The sequence below is a fragment of the Cibotium barometz genome, chromosome 11 (assembly GCF_041138505.1).
Source record: "Cibotium barometz isolate CiBa-2024 chromosome 11, ASM4113850v1, whole genome shotgun sequence".
NCBI lineage: Eukaryota > Viridiplantae > Streptophyta > Polypodiopsida > Cyatheales > Cibotiaceae > Cibotium > Cibotium barometz.
In genome coordinates, this window is record NC_141056.1 from 47,690,446 (window position 1) to 47,718,364 (window position 27,919).

At 45.2% G+C, this 27,919-nt stretch overlaps 1 protein-coding gene across 1 annotated transcript in view; it reads right to left on the reverse strand.

The window, feature by feature from the left end:
* Positions 1 to 3,292: 3,292 nt before the first annotated feature.
* LOC147634256 (mitochondrial Rho GTPase 1-like) overlaps positions 3,293 to 27,919 on the reverse strand; it is a 28,465-nt gene continuing 3,838 nt past the window's right edge. The window contains exons 4-14 of the mRNA XM_086805385.1: positions 23,050 to 23,226; positions 22,701 to 22,955; positions 22,542 to 22,610; positions 20,379 to 20,434; positions 19,293 to 19,374; positions 18,949 to 19,160; positions 18,555 to 18,624; positions 18,219 to 18,331; positions 4,266 to 4,416; positions 3,754 to 3,940; positions 3,293 to 3,659 (exon numbers count right to left, since the gene is read on the reverse strand). Coding sequence (XP_086661511.1) covers positions 3,586 to 3,659; positions 3,754 to 3,940; positions 4,266 to 4,416; positions 18,219 to 18,331; positions 18,555 to 18,624; positions 18,949 to 19,160; positions 19,293 to 19,374; positions 20,379 to 20,434; positions 22,542 to 22,610; positions 22,701 to 22,955; positions 23,050 to 23,226 — 1,446 coding nt within the window. The 3' untranslated portion in view covers positions 3,293 to 3,585. The remainder of the gene's footprint in view (positions 3,660 to 3,753; positions 3,941 to 4,265; positions 4,417 to 18,218; positions 18,332 to 18,554; positions 18,625 to 18,948; positions 19,161 to 19,292; positions 19,375 to 20,378; positions 20,435 to 22,541; positions 22,611 to 22,700; positions 22,956 to 23,049; positions 23,227 to 27,919) is intronic.

A 27,919-nucleotide genomic window follows, 5' to 3' on the forward strand; every position in this document is an offset into this window, starting at 1 on the left:
TGGCAACCTTCAAAATTGATGCTCGTTATGCCCATGCTAAATCCCTCTAGTTTCTAAACTATGGAGGTCAACGAGAAATGGGATCGCCAAGCAGCTTTTTTGTGACCATGTCCTATGTATTGTCGTCGTCAAACAAGACAATAACCATCTGACCACCTATGTAGCCAAATGTCGTGAGCAATTCATTTCGCTCATACTCCTGGCCTTCTGCTTATCTTCAAGCTCTCAGCTATATAACAATGGTGCCAACTATTGATGTGAGATCTGAAGGACTAGCGGAACAAACTAGGGGGTCAGTGTGGGAGGTTGGCTCACCACGGAAGCTGCCAAGACAATGGTAGTCTAAGCAGGGGTCTTCTTAGGGCAAAACTTAGAAGTGTGTCCTTTTGTATAACAAAAGAAACATCGCCACGCTCCTTGTATTGTTCATGCTCTTCAAAATTATGCTTACCACGTGTTGTTGGCCAGAGCCTTCTGGTCTAGAGTAAGGCGACGTCCATTGTTCGAGTTCTTAGAGCCAGAGACTCCCGACATAGACAACTGGGTCTAGTTCTAGCCCTTACCGCCAAAGACTATGCCTTGGCTACTCCAGGCTAGGAGATCTTTGGTTTTTCGATGTTATACTTAAAAGAATATGGCACAGCGAAAAAAAAGATAAAACAAGAGAAAGTACACTAGACAATGCAATGAAGAGAATTTCAAAATTTTGATTATACCAAACAAGAGATAGGTACAATATGGTGTTATCCACCTGTGCGCTCTAGTGTACAGCTTAGATGGCGATCTAGACACTCAAGATGAAGAGCGTACTAAGTATAGGGAATATATGCTCACAAGCATTCAATGCCTTAGCTTGTGCCAACTATGTCTATTTATAGTGTTGCAGGTAGTGCAATGGACGTGGGCGGCTACGCCACATTGACGCGGCTCATTGCCCACATATTCATAACGCGTCCCAACCGACCATTGCCCACTAATGATGAAATTAGTATCCAAGAGAATTTTTCCCTATATCCCCAAACGCCAGCTAATGCTTGTACCCCTCATCATCTCCTATCCATCAACGATCACAACAACTAGACCCCTTCTAGCATCTAAGTTCAGGTTCCAGTAAAGATATGTGCACCAATGGCTTCTCCTCGTAATGGGGGCCGTACAAATGTGCACCATACATCAATGTGAGATACATGCTAAGAGATGGGCATTGAACATATACTAACAGTACTTCATCTCGACACTTTGCACAAGAAGTGCCCAAACAAAAGTCTGGTTCAAACATGTGCACATCCCACTAGATTTACGTATTATTCCGTAGAGGAATTGACCTTGTTTGTCCGTATCTAATTTCTACAATTGTACAAAGTTGTGGGATAGAGTTTACCGTTATACTTGCTAAAATTTACCTTCTCTCATGAAGGTGAGTCGAGTACTTTCCTTGCGTCGAGAGCAACAAGGTATCCCTCATAGTCCACGTGTCGACATTCCTCCAATGCGACAACGTAGGCTAGCGTCTATGTTCGAAGCTCTACCTCTCGTACCTGCAATTCATGTAACCCATGGGAATGCTATGTTAATTCCTCAAGGGAGATAGCCGAAGCACAGATCTAGGAAGGGATCGCGGTGATAACTCATGGAGAAAAAGGGAGGGAAATGGGTGTCAAGGTTTCTTGAAGAGGTATCCTTTTCTCCAAGGCCTGTATCAAAGGCAACATGCCTGCATATGTTCCCCTTGTTACGCTATTTTGCACGTAAGTTCCTAGAATGTGGTGTTTGTGTCTCCACTAAGGACCTAGAGTCTAGAAGCAATCAATGTCAAGAAACAGTTTCTGCAAGGGTCTAGTGTTCTCTCTCATCGTCAAAATTCGCCATAGTGGGAGTGGTCCAGTTTTTCTTGACCGCAACAATACCATCCACTATATGTGGGAGACGTTTCCGGTTATAAACCAACCCTCCTTCGAGGGACGAGAGTCGCACCGAAATGGGAGTTCAACCAACGTCTAAAAACCAACCACAAGCAAAAAAAAAAAAAAAATCCATTTTCTTGGCTAAATCTCTTCACCGGAAGGCAAACAAAGCTCTGACACCACTGTAATATGCGAAGGAGAGGAGGAATGAGAGAAAAAAGAGCAAGAGCTTTCCTTAATCCTACTATATATTCATAAATATCAAAATAGTATATACAAGTCTTGGTGACCTGAAGCACACCTGAAAGGAGCCTTGACTATAAAAAGGTCCTAATCTAGACCTAGGACCTATTCCCCAAGTGGGAACTAGATGATATAACACAACATTCTGCCTTGGCTTATATAGGCCCCAAGTATGCCGGTCAACCAACCAAGCTACTGTGAGCCAGTTCAGACTTCCATAAATATGTATTTAATGCAAGTGCTTATCCCAATGATCAACCGACTCCGACTAGCTTCTGAGTCTTCCACTGAACCTATGTTAGGATTAGTATTTTTTAGAGTTTTGTAGGTTTTTTTTGCTTTGGAGTTTTGGGTCTTTTTGAGTTTTGCAAGCTCCTCTTCTCCCTCTTGTCTCACGCATCAGCCCTCTCAACCCTAGACACTCATTCTCCCCCTTAAGACACATGACAGCTATGTTTTAAATAATCAAGGCAATGATCTGCAAGCAAATTAAATAATCAAGGCAATAATGAGAAAGTAAGCACCATCGTCGCAAAAAAAAAAACACCCTTGAAAAGTTCCCACTGTTGGTTGATTGTGCCAAAACAAAACCTTACCACCTTCACAGAATTTCTTTTCTTTTTCAATCATCAGTTAGAAAGTAAGCAGCTAACTACATTCTAACCAGTCATAGCTTGGCATGTTCCTTCCATTTGAAGGTTTGTGTGCTGCAATGTGGATTGCAGGTACATGTTAGCTAGCTTTTTGATGCATACTTATGGCGTGCAGTGATTCGTGCACGGCGCACTTCTTGGTGTGCACTACATTACTTACTATGACGCAGACTCTCCATGAAGATGAAAGGTTGAGCGGATGCATTCTGAACACCATTAGGATAATTGTCAACTTCAACGTTTCTACATGTGTTGAGACGTCCAAGGTGACTACTCAGGTTTTGAATCCAGATGATAAGGTCGTCTTCCACGCATTTTGCCTGAGCTCTTGCTTGATCTTAGCCATGTGTGCTCTTGATAAAGGCAATAGTCTAATCAAATGCACATGAAAGCAGTCTCTCTCACAAATTGCTTCAAATCTCACAGTACTCAACGAAAGTAACGTTTTACAGAAGTTGAAAATAGCACCTCTTACAGGGAAGAAAAGGCAACTGAATCTTTGGCCCCAAATAGATAATTTATTACATAACCTGGCACAACTCTGATCAGACACGAGACAAGGCAGACAAGCAGAAAAAATAATTACTGCCCTAACCTTGATGGGCGATCATAACAAAAAAAGTTGCACTCTGGTCATTGAGACTTCAGTGGACACTAGCTATAGACTTCATAACTTGGCCCTGTGGGTTTCTCTATGCATCCAAACAACCTTTACCAATTCAATGCTCTAAAACTGAAACTGACTTCACAGTGCCGAATCTTTCAGACATGCTGCCTCAACATCCTTAGTTTGACACTTGACGTCTCGCACAATAGACCCTGTAGGCTGCTATTCCAACAACAGCTACAGCAGCTCCCACTGCACACCACATCAAGCCATAACACTGACTGCATCACATGAATTCAAAGCATCCAACCCAAACTACTGAAAACCCCACAATGAAGCTGCATACCAGAAAGCACCACAAGCGAGCGGTTGACTATCTGCTTGTAGTGCTGGTAACTCTTTCCAGCCTCTGTGACTGGAATGCTCAAATGTGGACGTTGTGCAGCATCAACAACACGCCGGTAGATGTTGCCAATATCTCCCAGCTTCATGCTGACTGAGAGGGGAGCTTCCATACCCATTTCCTGGCATATCTATAAAACCTTTTGAAAGGTCAAACACCATACATGCAGTGCAGGTTTGGCTTAAAGCATATCTATAAAACCTTTTGAAAGGTCAAACACCATACATGCAATGCAGGTTTGGCTTAAAGCATTAATGTGCTAGCATGACTACTCACAAAAGAAGATTACTATCTTTCTCATACAAAAGGAGGGGCACTCATCATCAGGGGCATTTTGAGCCACAGTTGTTCTTGGTGTTTTTTTTTTTTTTTTTGGGGGGGGGGGGGGGGAGAGAGAAGAAGGGAAGCGAAAGTTGGGAGGGGGGGAGGGAGAGTTTGTTGTTTTGAAACCTTACCCGTGCTGAATCAGAGACAGCTGCAGCCTGCGGGCCCAAATCATCTTTTGCTGCGACAAGGAGGCAAGGTACCTCGAAACCACTATTCTCACCATGGGCTGTGACTTCCAGCAATAGTTCTGAGGTTTGCTTCCATGACAACTCATCAGAGCTGTTGAAAAGAAAAGGATCAATTTTCTGTCTTCCTCATCATTTGCTACAAGCCATCAGAGAGACACAGACCGAGCTAAACACACTTTTAAAGTAAGTTCCAGGCTGAGAGAAAAACAATTTTTTGAATACAGCAATCAAAATTACTCGGTCTTATAGACCATTTTGGCCTTCAGGTAGAGCTGAGCACGTCTTCAAAGCCGGGAACCTCATACGGAGACCCAAAGAGGAGAGGATCTGCCGATTATGCCACACAAATGTTGAGACGGAGGAGCATTACATATGCCGCTGCCCAGTATACTATGAGATCCACGGGAAGTTTCATTGTCTGTTTCGTGAGGGATTTGGTCCACTCTCCAGGATCTATGACTTCCCGGGCCAACGTTGCATAGGCCTCTTCCTCCTTGAGCTCTGCAAACATGGGGACACTTTCTTGAGAGAGCTTCGGCCCCAGCCAACCCGCCCCCTCCCTCGCCAACTAACCATCACCAGTTTCTTCCGGACCCAAGAGGTGGAGGACACCGATACAATAGATCTTGTGGACCCACCTCGAGCTGCTTCGGACCTACCTTGCCCGAGAGGAGTTACCTCAGACCGGGCCTCTACACTCCAGCGTGCCCGATGCCCCTGGCCGTCGGCCACGATCCCCTCATCAGCTCCAGATCCACGACATGCTCCACCGCCATCGAGCTACCTTTCCACATGTCATAGCTGAGGGAGACCTCTCGGCCATACTCATTAGCCCCATGCTTGATATTTTGGAGAGTGGTATACCATCTACTGGGAGCTGATGTTGCTCTCATGTTTCTATGTTCCTAGTATTCCATAATGAGTTTCCATGGACAGTTTTATATTACCCCAGTGAGATAGCTATGTTTATTTTTTGTTTCTGTTTTATTTTCCATTCCATGATGAGATATGCCATTGTATCACTTTGGTCTCTTAGGCCCATTGGGTCTTTAGTAGACACTTAATCTCTCTCTCTCTCTCTCTCTCTCTCTCTCTCTCTCTCTCTCTCTCTCTCTTCCACCTGTCAATTGCAGATCCTGGACATTCTCTGCCCAAGAGATCTCAATAGATCAACTATACGATGCAAATAGAATGAGTGTAAGATCAATCACATGTATGCATGATGTGAGAACATGTGCAAGACACCACATTCAGGGCTGAAGATGGGCTAGTCCCCCCCAAAACAAAAAAAGCTTTCCTTCCATCAGCTAAATCAGAACATGTCCCTCAGGTTATAAATTGGATGTAATTGCATTTGGTGTAGATTTGGTTTCGTCCCGTATAGCCAAAAATGACTCCTGGACTGAAGTTCAGTGTGTGTGACTAGGTTAGGAAATGGCCCTTGAGCCATAGCCCATCTTGTATGGTTAGGCCAAGAGATGGCTCGATCATAACTCACGTTGCAGTTAGGTCAAGGAATGGACTTGAATGTGGCTCTGTTATGCACCACAGCCAAGTCATGAGTAAGACTTCCTCATTGGAAGTGGTAAAAAGCTTAAGAAGGGGGATTTATTTCTTTGATAACCTATTGTCCATAATTTACATTGATTTCCTTGATGTCTAGGCTTATAAGATATGTGGTTGACCTGATTTTGACGTGGACAATGCTTGCTCCACAGGCTTCGAGGACACCCAACAAATGCCAAAAGGCCGGTGTGTGAATGCGTGCTTGATGTTATTATGGCATAATTCTTACCTTAATAAGTTTTGCTCATAAAATTGTGTAGCCCACAGATGTGAAACGAATTTCTAATGCTAATAGTTTCAACCTCAGAATAAAATGGCTTTAAAGTTGAAAGCAAGAAAGCTATGGGTGATGGGTAGCCCTGCTCCACCAGCGCCAACTGTTGTGCCCTTCTCTGGCTGGATTCGCCACCCTGCAGCACCATTTGCTTAGCCTGCTTACACCCTTACTTCTAAGCATCATAGTCATCCTGCTGATTCTCTAGTCACTGTTCCAATTCATTGGGCAGCTTGAATTCAACAATGTGCCACTTGAAGTATTGGGAGAAAATAGGCATTTTTTCACTAAAGCTTATATATATCTATAAGAATGACAAGGCCTTGGGGTTCACATTAGAAGAAGTGTGGCTTATTCTACACCAGAGAGAGAGGAGGTTTCCATCATCAACAAAATCGTTGTCATATTGTTTGTATTTGTTTGATTTTCTCAAAGTACTTCTTTCAAAAGCAATCTCCAATGCGGAGCAAATGCTTCTTCACTACACGATCCAACAAGGGTTGAAAGTTTATCCCAAACAAATGTTACCTCAACTTATCAACTCAGCTACAGTTGTGGAGAGCTTACACATGAGCACCTAAGTGGACACTGGAAACCAAAGGCAGGCTCAAAATCTATTTAGATCTGAATAGCCACCAACAAGAAAGTTCAAGGATACTAAATTCATGGAGATGAAGAAGGAAAAGATGTCACGAGAGTAAACCATTTGTTCCTAGGGTCGATTCAAAACAAAGACAAACCTATAGAGAGCAAGGAAGATACTTCGAGTGTGGTCCCAATAACATGGACCCAGAGGGCAGAAAACTTCAAATCTCAAGCTAGTTTGATTCCTTTTATATACTTAGATGAATCCAAGAACATGCCCAAATTTACCTTTTAGGAACGTGCATGTTATATACTCATGGTAGTCAACCCACAAGACTATATAACTATCAACTCCATTATACATAGTATGGACTAGATACTACGACATCCCCACTAACATCATCAGTGCCCAATAGTGGGTGTAGAACTCTGTATCAAGATATGCTCTCACATACGCACTCCCCACACACACACACACACACATAAGAGCATATATTCACACAAAGCCCTTCGTACTAAGTTCCTAGGGTCAATTCAAAACAAAGAGAAATCTATAGAGAGCAAGAAAGATACTTCAAGTGTGGAGGCAAGGACAAGCGGATAGCAAATTCTCCCAATAACGAGAACCCAAAGGGCAGAAAGCTTCAAATCTCAAGCTAGTTTGATTCCTAATGTACAAGGGAATATTGGAAAATCTATACGGAATCTGATACCATGCAACGCTTGGGAACAACTTATGAATCAAACAAAACTTTTCATTTTGATGATTGCTCATTGGATAACTTTACTTCTACGAAAATGATAGCTGTTAATGGGATAGATGTACCACAAATGGGAGTGCCAATGGACGTAAATTTAGCTTTTGGGGGAAGGGATGTGAATGTGAGACCAATAATTAGAAGGTGCAGATTCACATTCAAGGATAAGAACTTTGTAACTACCTCTCTTCAAGGTCATCATGTAATATTGGGCATGCCATGGCATACATGCATGAACCCCAAGAATGAGAGGGAGGAAGGCACGGTGGACAAAGCTTATGCAAGACTTTGATATGGAGATTCAGTATAGGTAAGGTAGTTTGAACCGAGTTGCAAATGCTTTGAGTTGGATTGGAGGTGTGAATCTGTATGATTCCCTGAGAGGGCTATGTTAGACCGATGGGCATTTCAGTTAGTATTGGTAGCAGGTTCAGGCAAGGAGCTCCACAATTTTAGACCAGGATTCAAGGGTCATAACATCTGTTAGGGTGGCTCGTAGTCAGTACTTGATCCGAAACGGATTATTGTTCCGAGATGATAAAAGTCTGTGTACCGGATTGTGCTAAGATTAGGAGGAAGATTTGTCATGACTCTCCTTCAAGGTCATCCGCGTGTACAACGGACTTATGATTTAGTAAAACGGATGTTTGAAATAAATGAACACTAAGTCGTAAGAGATAAATTAACATAATTTGACCAATACTTACCACCTATCCACATGCAACATAACCATGTCAGAGACAATTTAACACGCACAGCTCACAGGCAAGCATCCCTTACTAGAAGTACACATCGGTCATGCAAGTATGAAAACAACATGCAAATTCAATTTGCAAGCAAGCACATAAAGATGTTAGGCAATACAACATTGTTATAGACAATCCCCGTTCATGAGACTATACCCAAGGCACGTTTCCAGGCAAGTACACGAGATAACAGACCAAGCGGAAAGCCAATCCTCCAAGCGTTTTCGGGCATGTACACACAAGCACAAGTCCTAGCGGAAAGCCAATCCTCCAAGCGTTATCGAGCATGTATACACAGACACAAGTCCCAACAAAAAGCCAAGTCTACCAAAGATTCCATGCATGTACGAGCCACCTTCTCTGGAGTGCAGTCCGTGAGTCCCTTCCTCAAGCTGACTTTTGGTACATGACTCTCCTTGGGAGGAGTTGATCCTAGCACTCAAGGGACAAGACCCTGGTATCTACCAAAGTTTGGGCGCAACCCCGAGAGCGTGTGCTTCTCGCGATCTAATAGGAGGAGCACCATCCCCAACCTCTCTCAACTTGATAGATTATGTGGATGGGTGGGTTTAAACTCACGGGGGCATGATTGGTATCTTGGCAAGCACCACTTTCTCTAATCATGCTCTAGTTATTCTGTCCTTGGAGGACCCCTCGAAACAGGAGAGGCATGTGAGCACTAGGATTCCGGACAACCTCATTCAGGACCCTGAGATTTGCAGCAAAAAGATAGAGCAAGTATGGGAGGGACTGGATTTTATCTCAGGCTCTGCCGCGCGCACCTTGGATGCGGGCCTTGGCGAGACCAACAGCTTTTTGCAAGAGACAACACGGAGCAGATTCGAGGGATTTTGTGAGCAGGGGAGGAGAATTCCGAGGGATCTTGCTTCTCTCCACCGTCTTCAAGAGAGTTCTCCCGGTGGATTGAGAGTCAGCTTGTTACCGCTTGTACAGAGATCAAATCCATCAAGGAGAGGAGGACAGTCTCACCAGCAAGCTGCTTTGTGGGTTCTTCGGTATCTTGGTGGCACATCAAGTGTGATATGCAACGGAAGTCTTTGTATTGGAAGATCCTGTCACACAAATGCTCACACCGTCTTCTGTATCCTGAGTTTCGTGAGTTTAGCAATCCACTTTAATACTTCAAACTTTAAAGAGATGAGTGAGAGAGATATGAGAACTGTACACCAGATTGGGTCCCGAATTACCCACTGAAGGGCCCCCTATCCCGATAACGAGATAGTATTTGCTTTATTTCTTTAGAGAGAATGACTGTGGACTGTAGATAAGCCAGACGCAAGATCTCGGAGGATCGGAGAGTGGCTGATCAGTGCACTGCTGTAGAAACACCTCGATGACCTGATCTCGAGCCTATGCACTCTTCCCAAGGGCATGAGGAAGGGCTGCACACCTGAGGCTGAGAGAAGAAGAAGGTGGACTGTTCTACACTATGTTAGAATGCTGAAAACACTTATGAATGCTATGTTACCTTCACCAGATGACTGCTGCATGTATGGATGATGCACAGAAGGCTGGACACTGATGCAAACAGCAGATTCAGGGCTGGAAACTGCTGTAGACTGAATCTTCAGGGCTGGAAACTGCTGTGGACAGAAACGCAATCCTGTAGAGATGCTGTTGGACTGAAACGCATGAGAAACAGAGGCTGCAGACTGCTGCTGTACGGCTGGACAGAAAACGCAGAGAAGCTGCTGTACGGCTGGTCAAAAACGCAGGACTGTTGTACTGTTTGCTGGCGTTGAACTGGGCTGATTTGGATGCTGAATCTGGGCCTGAATTGATGCTGAATCAGGGCTGAATGGATGCTGAAGGCAAGCGCCTAGGGCTGACTGAAGCTATGGTTTCTCAAGGGACTGGAGAAGCAAGCTTATGGGCTCTAGGGCTGGATTAGCCTAGGGCTGAAAGCAAGGGTGCTCCTAGGGCTGAGGAGGAGAGCTCTTAGCACAATGAAGACTGAATGAGAAAATAGGCTCTATGCAAGCCTATTTATACTAACTGGAGGTTGGTCATTTAATAAAGTTTTATATTTATAAATGCCCAATAATGCAAATAATGCTAAATAAATACTAATAAATATGGAAAAAATACCAGATAAATCCCAGTAAATTCCCTAAGGCTTCGGGGATGTTCTAAATGATGCACAGGCATATGAATGCATATTATGCAGGATGCAGAGTGCTTTCTGATGCAAACCCTAAGGCTTCTACTGACTCTACATGCATGAATGATTCTCTCCAAGTGGGTTAAGGGACTTGACTGACTGACTGACCCGCTAAGGCTGAGGAATGACCTACGTAGCTCGTGCCTGACTTATCCTGGACTGAGGATGTACAATGGGGTCACGGCGTACGACAATTATCATCCTATTGGGTTCTAAAACTGTACAACTGTTGCACTTCTGATGATGAGCCATCTTGTCACCATGCACTGAGTGCAGAGTGCATGTGACATCAAGTTATGGTAGTAGAGTGGTTGATCCGGAACTTCTTGTGCACCAGCAATGATGGGAGGCCTACCCGAGGCAAGGTGGCCTAGAGAGTGATCATTCAGCCGCGATGCAGAGGGGACCTAGGCATCATTGACCCCGCCATTCAGAGTCACCACCACTACACGCACAAGTAACACTTATGTTTGTGAAGTATGCATGACCGGCGAGGTGGATGTTGGGGTAAAGGCGTTATGCCCACCCTTATAGTGTGTACAAGCCCATAAGTTATAGTACATAGTACACTTAGTACTTTTAATGTACTAAGTGCACTATGTGTACTAGTGCAATATACATGTGTGATAAGGGAGTCACACACTCATATCTTCATGAGTTGACTTATCCCCACAACTCTCTCTCTCTCTCCCTTGTTCTCTCTGTGTATGTCTCCCACATGAATGATCTCTAAACCCTAATTCCTGTTTCTCCCACACAACTGGTATCAGAGCCGGTGCCCTTCGAATCTCTGATGCAGGCAGGCAGCAGCTCGACTCTCCCATTAGCCTGTGTGTGAAGAGGCCACAAGCGAGCCACTGAAGTGAGCGAAGAAGCGTTGGGTAGCTGGCTGCTAAGCGTGAGCAACGCGTATAGCTCTACATGGCGAAGGCAGCAAAGCGAGCGCTGGGCGAAGCAGGCAAACGTATGCGAAGGCAGTAAAGCGTATTAACGTGGAGTTCCTGGCTACCTGCGCTAGGCGAAGCGACCTGTGCTATGCGAATGCACGAGCGTGGAGTTCCTGGCTACCTGCGCTAGGCAAAGCGTTGGACGGAGCCCGTCTTGTAGACTGGCGCTAGGCGAGCGAAGCGCACAGCAGCCATGCGAACGTGAGCAGCTTGCATCAGGGTCGCAGCAGCCAAGCGAACCACAAGGCAGCAGCTCCGCAGGTAGGTGGGCGAAAGGAGAATGTGGCGGGCAGCCACTTCTGCGCTGAATCACAGCAGCCAGGCGAACGTGGGCAAGCGTGGCAGAGCTACCCGTAGCAAATCACAAGAGGAGCAATCCTGAAGCCCGTGCCTTCTTAGACATTCCCAGCAAGGAGCTCCCACCTGCACAGAACAGCAGCAGCATCATCACCCTCTTTTCCTGCAACAACAAAATTCAGCCTGCAAATTGAAGAAAAATCAGAACATTACAAGGTATTTTCCTCAATTTTTTTTTGGGATTTGCAATTGAGCAAGTACAATCAACAATTGAGCAGATACAGGTGTCGAATTGCTCAATTTTGAGCAAAATTGGCAAAATTGGGTGACATTGGTCACAATCAGGATCAATTTGCAGGACATTGGTCACAATCAGGATCAATTTGCAGGAAATTGGATGTCGAAATTTGGGGCTTTTGATGTAATTGTGCAATTAAGCACTCATACATGCTGTATGATGTGAAAAATCACACATTTGGGCAAAATTGCAGCAAATTGCAGTGCAAATCAAGGGGCTTTTGTGCCGATTGGATTGATTTGCATGCAGGCAATCGCATTTGATGCTGTGGATAATGTGTTGATGCCTTACAAGCACTCAATGTGCCTGTAAATCAAGGGGCTTTTATGTACTGGATGTATATGTGGCCAGGGAGAAGCATCGTGAACACTCTGGATGCCTTCATGTGCGTCAATGTACCATGTATGATCAGAAATTGATCTTAAATCAAGGGGCTTTTCAAGTTCGTATGCTTGTTGAGCTTGGCAAAGCAGCAGGCAAGATTTTTATGCCTTGAATCCTCAGAAATCAGCTTGCAGTCAAGGGGCTTTTGCCCAATTTCTATTCGGGACTGTTGTATGCAGTGTTCGGGACTGTAAAAGTCTGATTTTCACTCATTTGGACAGCCAGGAGAGCATTTATTGCTATTGTACCTGCTGGTACAGATTTGGTACAGCTTTGTACAAGTTTTGGCATGGCTGTACACTGATTTGAGTGAGGAAAAGGTTCAATTTCAGCTGCTGTACTTGCCGGTACAGGTTTGGTACATCATTTGTAAGCACTTGGTACTGTTGTACAGTACTTTGGAAGGGCAACAGAGCACATTTAAGGTGCTGTCCAAAATCTGCAGCAACCAGATTTTGGTGATTTCATCACATAAAGTGGGAGAAAAGTTGCATTTGTGCTTCCGCAGTGGGAGATAAAGCTTGGGAGAACAACTGTGAGCACTTCGTGTGCTTTTGGTGCAGTGTTTGCACATTTTGCAGGGAGTCGGGCATTGACAGGTTGCATATTGCTATGGCAACCGCAGGTGAGAGCTCTTCATTGCTTCACATCAAGAAGCTTGAAGGCTCGCATAATTATGATATTTGGCAAACCCAGTGCTACAATGTGTTGCTCCAGAAAAAGCAGCACAAGCCTATCAAAGAAAGGGGTGTAATGCCCGCTTCTCTTACTGCTGAAGAGTGGGAAGATATGGATGAGCTGGCAAGATCTACTATCATGTTGTCTGTGTCAGACTCATTACTTTTCAGCATTCGTGAAGAGAAGACAGCTTGGGGAATGTGGCAGAGATTGCAGGACTTGTATGCCCAGCAAAGTGCCTCAAGCAAAGTGTATTGGTTGAAGAAACTCATAGGCCTTCAGATGAAGGAAGGGGCGTCTATGACAGCCCATCTAAATGAGTTTAATGGTATTGTCAGCCAGGTCATTAATCAAAAGTTGGCAATGGACGATGAGTTCAAAGCCACTTTTCTGTTATGCACTTTGCCAGAGAGTTGGGACACATTTAGGACAGCCACTAGCAATTCGAATGCTATGCTGTCATATGCAGATGTTGAGGGTGCTCTTCTTCAAGAAGAGATGAACAGGAAAAACAACTCTGTTGGAAAGTCCAATGCAATGAATGCACGTGGGAGATCCCAGCAAAGGGGGAAAAGCCAAGAACGGGAAAGGAGCAAGTCTCGCTCCAAAAAGAATTTGGAATGCCATTATTGTGGCAAGAAGGAACACATTAAAAAGCAATGCTACAAATGGAAAAATGATCAAAAGGAAAAGGGAAAAGGCAAAGACAAAGAGAAAGATGAAGCCAAAGATGTAAAGCCAAAGGGCAAAAGTGGAGTCAAGATTGAAGAAATCAATGTGTCACATGCAGGTGGCAGTGAGGATGAGGTCCTATTTACGTCTTCACTTGATGCCCATTCACTTCTTACAGGTGGTCATGGTATGCACTCATGGATCATTGATTCAGGTGCCTCCTTTCATGTCACAGGTTGCAGAGACTTGTTTGTCAGGTATACTGCTGGCAATGAAGGAGTGGTTTATTTGGGTGATAACCATGCATGCAAGATTCTTGGCAGAGGTGATGTGAGGCTTGTGTTTTCAGATGGCTCACAGCTTATGCTCCATGATGTCAGGCATGTGCCTGAGATCAAGAAGAATCTGCTTTCTACTGGACAGCTTGATGATGTTGATTATGTTACCACATTTGGTCGTGGAAAGTGGAAGATTAGTAAGGGCTCACTGGTTGTTGCCATAGGCTCTAAGGTGGACACTCTTTACTTTATGCATGCAGGTGTTTGTCACCATGCTAATGTAAATGCAACCGAGCTGCCGGAAATTTCTATGTGGCATAGCCGGTTGGGACACATGAGTGTCAAAGGAATGGAGCAATTGTCTCGTTTGGGTTACTTGCCTTCTCTAAAGTTTTCAAGTTTTCAGTTTTGTGAGCATTGTATATATGGTAGGCAACTACAGTGCCCCCACAAGAAAGCTCTTGGACAGAAAGATGCTCAGTTAGAGCTTGTGCATACAGATGTATGTGAGATGCCTCAGCTTTCTTTGGGAGGGGCAAAATACTTTGTGTCTTTTATAGATGATGCCACACGCAAGGTGTGGGTTTATCCTCTTCGTTTGAAGAGTGATACATTCTCAGTGTTTCAGAAGTTTGTTGCTCATGTTGAGAATCAAACTGGCAAAACACTGAAGGCTTTGCGTTCCGACAATGGTGGAGAGTATATGTCCAAACAGTTTCAGGACTTTTGTGATGCTAAAGGCATCAAGAGGGAGCTCTCTACTCCTTATGATCCTCCACAAAACGGGACAACAGAGAGGATGAACAGGACCATTCAGGAGAAGGTCCGTTCTATGTTGTCACATGCTGCATTACCTCATGGTTTTTGGACTGAAGCTGTTATGACAGCCGTTCACCTTATAAACAGGTCACCTAACACGAGGCTTGGTGGGAAAGTGCCAGAAGAAGTATGGACAGGGAAGCCTCCGTCATACAAGCACTTGAGTGTTTGGTTGCGTTGCGTACGTGCACATACGCAGGGAAATGCGCACCAAACTTGATCCTAAGTCTCACAAATGCATATTCCTAGGATATGGTGACAGAGGTGAAATGGGGTATAGACTTTGGGATCCCATCAATAGAAAGATCATACGCAGCAATGATGTCATTTTTTATGAAACATGCATGTATAAGGAGCCTGCAAGGCAACAGGAGCCTGGCAGAGTCATCTTTGATGATGATGGACATCATGGACAACAACAAAGGGCTGTAAATCAGCCATTACAGCAAGAAAACCAGCCCTTAAATGGTGCTGAAAATGGTCCAAATGGACAGCCAGAGATGGCAGAAAATATCCCTATGGATATACCACAGTTAGAGGAGATACCGGGCATGATATTTCAGCCTTATGGCATGGAACAAGAGCCACCAATGGGTGATATGCAGGCTGGACAGCAACCTGCAAATGATGGTCATTGGGTACGGAGGTCCACAAGACCCTCCAGAGCCCCTGACAGGTTTGTTCCAAGGGTTGACTATTTGATGCTTACTGACTGTGGGGAGCCCTCATGTTATAAGGAGGCTTTACAGAGGGCAGACAAAGCTCTATGGGAGCGTGCCATGAAGTCAGAGATGGATTCTCTGCATAAAAATGGAACTTGGAAGTTGGTGCATTTGCCTGCAGGCAAGAAGGTTTTGCCATGCAAGTGGGTTTACAGGCTCAAAGTTGCACCAGATGCAAAGCCAAGATACAAAGCTAGGTTAGTGGCTAAGGGCTTCAAGCAGGAATATGGTGTGGACTTTGATGAGATCTTCTCTCCAGTGGTCAAAATGACCACACTTAGAGCTGTGTTGGCTTTGGTTGCGCATGATGATCTGGACTTGATTCAGATGGATGTGAAGACTGCTTTTCTTCACGGTGATCTCCATGAGGAGATATATATGCAGCAGCCAGAGGGTTATGCAGTGAGTGGAAAGGAGAAGCTTGTATGCAAGCTGAAAAAGAGTCTTTATGGGCTCAAACAGGCACCAAGAGAATGGTATCATAAATTTGATACATTCATGAAATCTCAGAAATTCAGGAGAAGTGACATAGATCACTGCTTGTACACCAAGAAAGCTTTGGATGGCAGTCTATTGATCCTCATCTTGTATGTTGATGATATGTTGATTGCCGGGAAATCTCGTAAGGAGATGGATACCTTGAAGCAGAGGCTGCATCAAACCTTTGATATGAAGGATTTGGGTGATGCAAATCACATCTTGGGTATGCGGATACTTCGGGACAGAAATCAGCATGTGTTGTATTTGTCTCAGAAGGAATACATTGGCAAAGTCTTGCAGAGGTTCAATATGGACGGGGGAAAGAAGACTAGTACTCCTTTGCCTCCATATGTGAAACTCAGTGCTATGGACAGCCCACAGTCAGATAGAGACAAGGCTGATATGGCCAAGATTCCGTATGCTTCAGCTTGTGGCAGTCTCATGTATGCCATGGTTGCTACTAGGCCGGACATTGCATTTGCAGTGGGAGTGGTTTCTAGATACATGGCCAACCCCGGCAAGAAGCATTGGGAAGCAGTGAAAGGTGTCATGAGATACCTGAAGGGCACACAGGATATGTGCATATGTTTTGGCAAACAGGATGCATTAGTGCATGGTTACACGGATTCGGATTATGCCGGTCATCCAGATAACCGGAAATCTACTACCGGTTATGTATTTACATTCACAGGAGGTGCTGTGTCATGGATATCCAGGATGCAGAAGTGCACTGCCTTATCTACCACAGAGGCCGAGTATATTGCAGCCACAGAGGCTTGCAAGGAGGCATTATGGCTATCTCGGTTAGTGGTTGATTTGGGTTATACAGGGGATATTCCATTGTTGCATTGTGACAGTCAGAGTGCCATCCAGTTGGCAAAGAACCCTGTCTTTCATGCAAAGACGAAGTATGTGGATGTGAAGTATCACTTCATCAGAAAATGATAGAGAACAAGCAAATTCAGCTTGTTAAGATTCATACGGATGACAACCCGGCTGATCTGTTGACAAAGAGTTTGCCTCCGGAGCGGTTTGCTCATTGCAGACACTTGATGGGCATTGGATGAGGCCAGTTTCAGCCTTGATATGGCCTTGTATATTATCATGTACATGCTGATTTTTTCTTTTCCTTCATTTAAGGGCACTTTGCCTTTAAGTGGGAGGTTGTTGGGGTAAAGGCGTTATGCCCACCCTTATAGTGTGTACAAGCCCATAAGTTATAGTACATAGTACACTTAGTACTTTTAATGTACTAAGTGCACTATGTGTACTAGTGCAATATACATGTGTGATAGGGGAGTCACACACTCGTATCTTCATGAGTTGACTTATCCCCACAACTCTCTCTCTCTCTCCCTTGTTCTCTCTGTGTATGTCTCCCACATGAATGATCTCTAAACCCTAATTCCTGTTTCTCCCACACAGTGGACACTGAGGAGCATTAGATGTTCAGATGCCCACCCTATAATGGAATTCGAGGAAGCTTCTACTGTCTTTTTTGAAATAAGTTCGACCCCCTCTCAGACAGAACCCCCAGATTCAAAACCAAGAATATGCTTCTCAGAATTCTATACATTGCATCTGCTTACGCAAGATGATGCCACCCAAGCTCCATAGGGACAAAGGGATCACACAACCATCAACTACATACCCCGATAGCGGGATTCGTAGGCCCCACACACCATGCAGTCGCGAGAGAGAGAGAGAGAGAGAGAGAACGATCCCTTCTAGGAGCCCCCCATCCCCCCCTCCCCTCCCCGAACAGATCCTGACCTTCCACCCATCAGCTGCAGATCCAAGACATACTCGGACGCCAGGGACATCATCAAATCTCTGCACTCTGATATGGAGGAGGTAGCATTCATTGTATGCATGGGTCCATGTAGTGCGTGTCTCCATTTTCTTTGGTAAATGACATAGATCCTTTGGGTCTTCAGTAAACGTTTAATACAATTTTCTTTGTGTCTTTTTCACACACCAAAAAAGAAAAACCCATCAAAACTTAGCAAATGAAACTCATAAACACACACACCAAAAAAGAAAAACCCATCAAAACTTAGCAAATGAAACTCACACACACCAAAAAAGAAAAACCCATCAAAACTTAGCAAATGAAACTCATAAACACCATATCTCGATTTTCTTAACATAGCTCTTAGTGCAGTGCTTTTAGGAGACAGCATGAAATATATTCAATTGATTAATACCTGTCATAGACAAATGCCGCCACATCACAGGAAGCCAAGACGTCTTTGTTGGCTAGAAGCTTTGAGATAGATTCAGTTGGAATTTCTCGCAAGATGAGAGTCTTTTTTGTGCCCTACAACATTCAAAACAGTAGCATAATTCATAAAACCCATGAAAGGATAAATATTATTTAGGCATAGACTTCTATGCACCTGCGCATCTGCATGCCTAACAAACCTAGGTTCACAGCCGGGGAGGCGAAAGTACCCCTCACCACCAGGCTATATGCCCGTCAATGCAAAACCATAAACTTAATTGCCATGTCATTTACACGATTTAAAAATAGAGAAGCTTACCCCAATAGGTTCCACAATTTGTACACTGTATTGTTCTTCTTGTGTATGTGTGTACGTATCCACATAGGGCCTGTTACAGTCGATCCCACAAAATTTCTAAAATCAAGCATCTTTAGGACAGGGAAATATGTTGACGACGCTGCGACTGTAGGGGTGCAATCACTCAACCCATCAAGCAAAGAGTTCAAATTGCAGTAGCAACAGGTCATCATCAGCTGCGGTCTCCTTACAGACAGGCAACACACATACACCTGTGCATGTGTTGTACTACTGCAGCCTATCAAAGGATGGCCCCTGTGTGAAAGACTACAGCCATGACCAAGGATTTGCCCTGCGCACAAAAAGCCAATACAGCTTTGTTTAAAGTGTGACTAAAGCACAAACAGAAAATTACCTTCCAATTAAGGCCCGAAGAAGAGCAGTCTTTCCAGCTCTCACAGGTCCAAAAACAAAGCAATTCAACACATTGCGTTGTGAACGCTGTCTTTTGCGATCTAGGCGGCGCCGTCGTGTTATTTGAAAAGCAGTAGCAACATCCCCAGGGTAATTCAGGTATATCAGATGGGCAAGACTCTTGATAGGGTTCAGCAATGTCATCAAAGCCCACTACAGGAAAAAAAAAAAAGGGAGGGGGGAGGGGGGGGGAGACTCAAAAATAATAATTAAAAGCATTGATATAAGAGCAAAAACAAGATATAGGAGAATGAATACTCATTTATGAATCTCCAAAGAACAAACCTGAGATAAAAATCCATTTACAGTGAGGCCACCCATGGCATTCTTTTCAGCACAATCTTCGTACATGCCATCCTCCCATGGGCTGTGAAAAGACAGAGAATTTGCCATGAGAGTGAATAAAGCATTGGAGTCATCACTTCAACCTGTTGTTCTTCACTACACTTGCAAGGGATATAAGCAACTACAATTGCAACTACAATTGCAACCTTGTCATGCTCCGTTGACCCACTTCAGGCTTACAAATAGTGCCATTGTTAGGATTACCTGCCTCTCTCCTGCCCTCATATGGAACCTTCAGGTCTTGTATTTTCAAAGATAGCTCTGGCTTAACCCTCAACAACTCAAGCACCTTTATGCTTGTATTGAGTTTTCATCCAATTTCATACATTCACCTTTTCATAATGTTACAGTTTCATATGATTACACATGGTGCCCTTGCATTTACCTTTTCACGTAACTATGGCTTGATGTGCCAAGACCAGTTTGCACATGTGGTCTCTTTTCAGTTGTATAAACATTGATTCTCAACAGAGATTACTAGGTCAAGATTTCCAACCTTGAAAAGGAAAAGATCTTTCAGCCCAAGGCACATGAGGAACCAGGACTAAACAACTGCTACAATCCTCTTGGCAACCAGAAAGTCTTAAAGGTTCTGTCCCCACAGCTGAGTCCCCCATCCCCCCAATGCATGTACCAAGCCCAAGTCAGCCCATGCAAACGAGTGCTCACATGTCTGAACTGGGTGCCACATGTGCAGCTGGTCTGAAGCAACAAGAAGCAGCATGTATGGACAAACAGCTTGGTGTGTAGGATGCAGCAGCCCAAACAAGTGTGCATGGGTCTACTGTGTCCACCAAGAGGGGGTTCTTTCAACAGCCAAACATGTCGGCTGTCTACTCTCAAGGAGATCCCACATGCAAGGCTGCCTGCTAGTATGAAAGTCACCTGTGTGGTCACTATAAAGCTGAACCTTGTTTTTACTGATCCGTGCTCTTCAGCACATAAGAAACACAAACTCCTTTTCAAACTCCATGTGAAGCAAACTATCAAAAGGCCTGTATTATACTATCCAGAAGAGTTGCATACCTAGAGGGAGCAGTAGAAAAAAGATCCTCAATTTCTTGTGGTCGTAAGGCCCCATCCTGCAATACAAACAATAACTTTTGATTCAGCATTAAAAACCATTACAAGATATTCCACAAGTTAGTCTAGCATTAGGAGACATCCAAAAAGGAGCAGAGGGACGAGGGCAACTGAAAGTTAATATGGCACAATGAGACCTTCGAAAGAGTAGGTTGGAGCAGTTTAACCTTCTACAAGATAGTCTAGCACGATAAAACATCCAAAAGAGGGGGAGGGAAATACGGAGTAGTTAAGATAAGTCAAACTTCTCATTGTGCATAATTTTCTGTCCCCATGGATATACCCTGTGTATACAACCAAACGCAAGGTGCAACACAAAAATGCATGTGCACGTGTGGATGTGAGTGTATCTTTGCAAGGAGACACCCATAGCAACTGGAATATAGCACTCCTACAAAAAGTCAAAGGGCTAGAGGCTATTAAAAAATACATCTTGCAACCTAGTGGCCACATGTTGGGGGCCCGACCTCATGTATCATGGGGCACGTTGAGCATAGGACCAGTCACCAACCAGGTCCCTTGGAGATTGGATTCCACACAGGCAGTTAGCCCCGGAGGTACAGGAGAGGCCTGACAGGGATATGAGGAAGAGACAGGCTCAACATCGACATTGACCCTGCTATTCCTCAGGAGTGGCTGACTCATATCCCAAAGCCGACCACCCCAGTGTGGCTAGGCGTGTTTACTGGGTACGAGATTCTTGTGGCAATCCACGAAGCGGATAAGGGCAGCCGTCTACTCACTTTTTCTATTGGATCCCATGGCAGATTAGAGAGATCCAAGCGCACCTTACAGAGGGTGAGGGTGATTGGATTTCAGGCGCAGGAGTGGCACATAGACCCACCACCGGCCAAGGTGGCCACGGAGAGATTCTTGCGGCTATGGACATGGGAGTGCCGACCTCTCACACGCCTCTAGTGGGACCCGAGCGAGTGGACTCGGCATGATCCCGATGATTGGGAGGAGACTCTAGATGCCCCCTTCTTTGCTATACAGTGCGGCTAGGCCGGCAACAGTAATACATTGGCAATCACAGGACCTCTCACAGCACTTCCTCTCCGATTTTTGGAAGAGGCTCTCGGATAGTTTTCGGCCTCGAAAGATCACCCTCTTTCTCTAGCTAATGGCACACGAGAGCTTGGCAATGGGTGCGTGGTTGGCCATCGCAGGTCGACCAAAAGCTTGCACGAGGTGCGGTCACCCTCAAGAGTCTCAACGACATTGTCTTTGGGATTGCCCAAAGGCTCAGCGGGCTTGGCAAAGGATTCTCCGCGTCTTCACGATGGATAGGGCCTCGACCCAGATCATTACTTGGGGCACCGTCACTTGGGCCACAGAGGCTGAGGTGGTCAGGGCTTATGAGGATGGTGGGGGGCTAGCCCTTCAGGTCTCTCACCTCCGCACTTCGGAGGTACCAGTCCCAACCCCATCTACAGACCACTAAAGACCGGGCTCATGTCAGAGATGGAAGATTTGCAGTAGTATTGCAGACTGGCACATATGGCAGGCTAGATGCAACGAAGCCATCGAGGGTACCCACACTCTGTTTGCGGAGTCCATTGGGAGCATTTGGCTCGACATCATTCATACCCTCTGCAATAAGTGGGGAAAGTTGCAGGGTGTGGAAGCAACGAGAAGCTTTCTTGAGGCTCTAGCTACCTGGCCCTTTTCTCACGGATAGCGGAGGTGATCCCACTTGGCATTACAGACCACCCGTGTGGTTATTCCCCCTCCCCCTGTATGAGATAGCCTTCTCCTCATAGAACGGCCAGCCGAAAGGGAAGTGCATCTTTCCCCACCCCTTTTGATTATCTGACCCCCGCCCTCTACATGAGGCGAGGTTGTATCTAGCCCGTTGTGGTTGTATTAAGCCCATTGTTGCTGTTTTTCATTAACTAAGAAGGATCTATTTCCCGGGGAAAAAAAAATACATCTTGCAGTCCTTTCTCCATATCTGTGGTAACCAAACAGTATTAAACTTGCTCTGCTAGGTGGCACCAAGATATGCCTAAAGTAAAGGATATGAGCAAGAATCAAACATCACTTAGACAGGAAAATCAGCTTAAATGACTCAAAAGCGATGTTTGCAGCTCAATAAATGCTCACCCCATCCAGATCATAAGCAGAGAAGACACGTTTCAGGAAATCTGTTGCTTTGTCTGTCAGCTCCACACTCTGGAGAAAAAAAGCATGACTGTCTTAATGTACCATCAACCACAATGCTCGAGTGGAAAGCATGGAGACCAGGCCAGACGATTCAACTACCTGATCAAGCGCCCGTTTAAATGACGGACTTTGTAGCAGGTCATCTCTCAATTTAACTTCATCATCGTACCCAAATTTCCGAAGAACTGTCCATGTAGTCTCCAAACGGCCACGTTCGATAAAAAGAGCATGCAGAAACAAAAAGCCAGTCAGTGTCAGGCCATTATCATTCACGCCCTCGGGAAGCTTCTCTGCCACTACTTTCTTTACCCCCACTACTTCAGATGGTTGCAACGGAGCATTGAAGCATTTGACCTGTAGAACAGCCATACCTGATTAGTCAAACTAGAAACATCATTCTAGCTCCTTAGCAGATCATTGAGATGTTTTGCTCTACTCCATGACTAACCTGAAATTCATTGAGCTCAGCATCACTTAAAGCACCATCTCTGTCATGGTCACATAAAATGAAGATCCTTTTCAAGGCTCGTACACAGCGGGGTTTCAATGTTTGAGATTCTTGGTCAAATAGAGGTGCTGTTGGGTGCAATACTGCCTTCTGAGCATAGTAGAATACTTCCGCAACCTGCACAATGAATCACCAAATGCCTAGATTACAGACAATGCATTCTAGAAACACATCCAAGTCTTCCACCAGAGCCAAGTTAGTTGGCTAGACATCCCAAGGCCAGAAGCCCTGATGTAAAAGCAAATCAGTTGCGTTTTTCGGATTGTGGGCTAGCTGACCAGCAGTCCACCAACCCTACAATAGGTCAACCAGTCAACTTGCTGTTTGGGACCTATATAACAATGGGCAAGCGCATTTTCAGGCATCCAATGCTGATTCTGCAGTGCCAGCAGGCCCCAGAGCAGCAGAGACAAGTGTTGGATCAACAGTACTGCAGTCCCCACAGTCACATTTTGGAACAACAAGCCGACCTTTTTTTCATGCATTTTAAGCATTAATGCTAGGGTTAGAAGTCCAAAACTGAGTTTAGATCTGAGTTTTCAGGATTGTAATCATTGTATGTCTTCATCAGCAATAACCATGGTAGATTAAGCCCAAGAGCTGCTCAAGCATCCCAAGGCCAAGTGTCCTAGTATGAAGGAAAATCAATTGTGTTTTTTGGGATTGTAGGCTGGCCGACCAGAAGTCCACCAACCCTGCATTAGGGCAACCAGCCAACTTGCTGTTTGGAGCCTATATAACTATGGGCAAAGGTCATTTTCAGGTATCCAGCATGGGTCCCACAGCAGTTCAGGCAAGTGCTGGATTAGAAGTAACGTAGCCCCAATGTGTGGTACATAATCACAAAGTGCAGTACATAATCGCATGAAAGCGAATCAACCTTTTATTCATGCATTGTAAGCAACACCACTGGGGTTTACGAGCCTTGATCTGAGTTTTCAACATTGTAATCATTGTATATATACATCAGCAATAAACATGGTAAACTAGGTTGAGACACATTACACAAATCTCTCTTCTTCTACTGTGTGCTTTCACATTTTGCTTGTAATTAGTATTAATTAACCTTCCAATGAACATTTTGTTAGTGCATAATCAAGCGTGCATCCACATGCATGTAGCGAGAAAATCCCATAAAAAGACTAAGTTCTAACACCACTAACAGGCTTGCAAAGTTTGTTCATGATCGGAGCATGTTTGGATTGGTAATTAGCGCCCAGTGCGGATTTTTCAAGTCTCTTGGTGCTTATGTGGCCATGGAAGATCCTGGCCTTCCCCATACCATCGTACCCAAACATGCCCCGGGAGATTGAAGATCAAAGATAGCCAACCCCCCCTTAGGTATAAAGTTTGTATGAAAGTTTGTATGAAATCTGGTGATCTCCAAATCACCAGATTTCATATACAGCAGCATAATGAAAACAATAATCAAACAAGGTGTGGTTGAGGCAAGTTCATCAGGATCCTCACCGATTACCTACCGAACAAGAGGGTCCTGAGTCCCCATCACAAGCATATCCAAATTCTCGCTCTTAAAGCAAGATTCAAGAACCTATGGATTTTTGACAACAACGACAACATATTGCTTGTTCAATGTACTCATTTCCTTTCATTGTGTCAACAATCTAGTGGTCCAAGAGGTCGCTCTCAAATTATACAAACTCATATTCCTTTGGTTATAAAATACCTAAAGAAAGGGAGGGGTCAACCCCTAGTGTTGTGTTGATGGTCTTGGTTTTTGAATTACCTTAAGTTGTATTTGATTAAGTTGATAGTTAAAGTGTTCTGAAAGTACTCCCACTGTGTACAGACAGAGGGCTAGTTCAATGGGCTGTTAGGAGAGCCATGCAAAGGACCATGTTGTCCCTACACCAGCTGACAAGAGTGTAGCCAAGTATCCACATAAGTATGTTGTGCGAGGCCACCCAACTATTGCAATACAGGTTGAGAGATCTCTAATTGCAGGCATAACCATGAGCACAAGAGTCTTGGCTGTGTCCTCTCGTCAAAAAAAAATAATGTTACCTCTTCAACAAAAGCCAACTCAAAAGTATGTAAACAATGCTTGCTTGTTTGTGTGCTTTACACTTGTAAAACAAAAGCATTGATAAAATGGCGACACATATACACCTAAAAAATAAGATAGCCGGAAAGAATGGGTCTATGAAACCAAAGTGATACAATGCTATCAATGGTATGTCTCATCATGGAAAAGGAAAACAAAACAAGTACAAATAACATAGCTCTGTGAAAGTAGAGGCTGATACAATGATCAACATGGGGAAGTACATGGGGTATAAGCACTAGTACGAGAGAGTCTCATCATGGAGTACATGAGAATATGAAGCATGTGGGGCACATCATCCTCCAGTTCAAGGTACAACTCTCTCAAGTATAAGCATGGGGTTACTCAGTATAGCCAAGGGGTCCCCTTGTCATGGTACGTGGGAAGGTGGTGTGATGGCGGTGGAGTATGTCCTAGATCAAGAGATAATGGGAGGATTGTGGTTGGTATCCTGTGGACTTGGGACATCGGGTACGTTGAAGCACGCAAGCCCATTTTGAAGTGACTCCTCGGGGATGGGGTAGAGCTGAGGTAATCCTGTGATGGACCACCCACAGGGTCCACTATGTTGATATCCTCTCCTTGGGACCGGGAAAATTTGATGATGGTCGGCTGGCGAGGAAGGAGGGGTGGTGGCTGTGGGCCATGGCCGACACTATCTTAGGATTGTATCTCTGTGTCTACGAAGCTCTAGTAGGAAGAGTCCCAGGCAGCACTGGTCCGGGAAGTCCATGATCCAGGACAATGGGCCAAAACCCTCATGGAAGCGACAGTGGTACCTCTTGCGGATCTCAAGTGCACTTTGCAGTGACAGGTATAGTGCTCCTCTAACTCAACCCATGTGTGGCATAATCTGCAGATCCTCTCCTCCGAGATCTTCGTATGAGCTGTCCATCTCTGAATATGCGCTATGCCCACCCCGTCTCCACCCGTAGCTCGACAATCACCATCCGCATGGCATGTGATGTGAGTACCCACGTAGCCTCGCTACTGGATGAAGCCATCCTCCGAGCCTGATGAAATGACTTCTGTATAAGTGCATCTTCGGTGGGAGCTCTGAAGGCAGTGTATGTGGATGCTGAGGTCAAACCAAATAGTCTAGTCGACGTCCTCATGGGAGAGCTGGAGAAAAGGGGAGTCCAATACTGAAGAGGTGGGAGGTGGTCCATCTAGAGCCCGTGTCCTGAAAACGAGGTGGAAACTCGGGCATAACATGCTCCAATGTCACCCTCAAGTGCCAGTTGCCATGAGGACTCCAAGACAAGCCTCGGGTATCTCTGGGGGCTCATCGTGCTAATGCGGTGGAGGTAGGCGACTGTATAAAAAAGTGCATCTACCACCATCGGAGCTGCAATGAACTTTGCTTGAACGATTGCATGTGGGATCGATGGTTTGTTGTGAATCATGCGAGAGAACATCGTGACCTGGGGCCTCTCCACATGCTGCCAATCCCAATCTAATAGATCTGGTCCCCAGAAAAGTGCTCCATACATCAAGGCTGATGTGACAAGGGTGTCAAAGAGCCAACCCTTCATCCTGGGCTCCTAGAAACAGGCATGGAAGCATTGTTGCTCAAGTACCGCCAAAGTTGCATATCCCCAAGACACTCTAGTGCGTACTGTTGTGGTCATGCTAAAGCAGGGGGGCCACTAAAAGTAGCTCCAAGGTACACATATGATGGGACAATCTCCACCATACCTGAAGCTCAATCTGGATGTGTAGGGGCGGGAGGTGTTGAAAACCATGACCTTGGTTTGACCAAGGTTAACAATGAGATCTCCCTGTGTACAGAAAACTTGTAGAGCATCCAGGTGTCTCTGAAGCCCCTCCGTTGAATCAAATAAGAGCACAATGTCATCTGCATAGAGTAGGAAGGGAATGAGTATGCGAGTGGACCACCTGGCCCACCTAATCTATCAATGAAGCTCGAGATCTCATCAATGTAAAGGCCAAAGAGAGTGGGTGAGAGATCTCCTGTTTCACCCCAATAGTAGTAGAGATCTCCTCTGACATCCCTCCTAGGGCTCTCACCCGTCTCGTGACTAACTCATAAAGAGCGATGATGCTCCAAATCACGTCGGATGGAGCCCCGATCTCTTGTAGGCTCTTGAGTGATCGGGGCCGAGGAACAGTATCAAAAGCTTTGCACAAAGCAACAATAGATCCTCTCATGGCGTGCTTTGCCCTCCTCTTGTGGTCAAGGGTGGAGTAGCTCCTCCGGAAGCTTACCTGCGCTGGGGCCCTACATCCATGTCTCTCTGCAAAGGCACTAAGCTCTGCCTCTAGCACTGATCCATATAGCTTGGCCAATGTGTGGCCAATCATGATCGTCCTATAGTTATCGGGGTCCGGTGGATCTCCAGCTTTGAGGATGGGAGTGATGGTGTTAGTCGACTAGGAAGGTGCGAAACCCTCACACATGGCTCTATTGAACATGTAGGCTAGTAACGACGCAAGTGTGTCATCAGCATGGGAGATATACTCGGTGGTGAGTCCCTCATGATCCAGTGCTCACCCACTACACAGTCTACGAATGGCCGTGAGTACCATGCCCGGTGTAAAGCAAGTAGAGGCAGCAAGGAGAGGGGGGGGGAGGGGAGTAGAGGTTGTTGGTCGAGGATGTGGTAGAGAGAGTGCGCATACGAGTACCAAGTGTCTAGGCATGTGACGGGCGTGGGGGACAATGCTCACGGAGTTCTCTCCGAGTGTCCTTCTGGTTAGGCCATGGAAGAGTACATATAATTC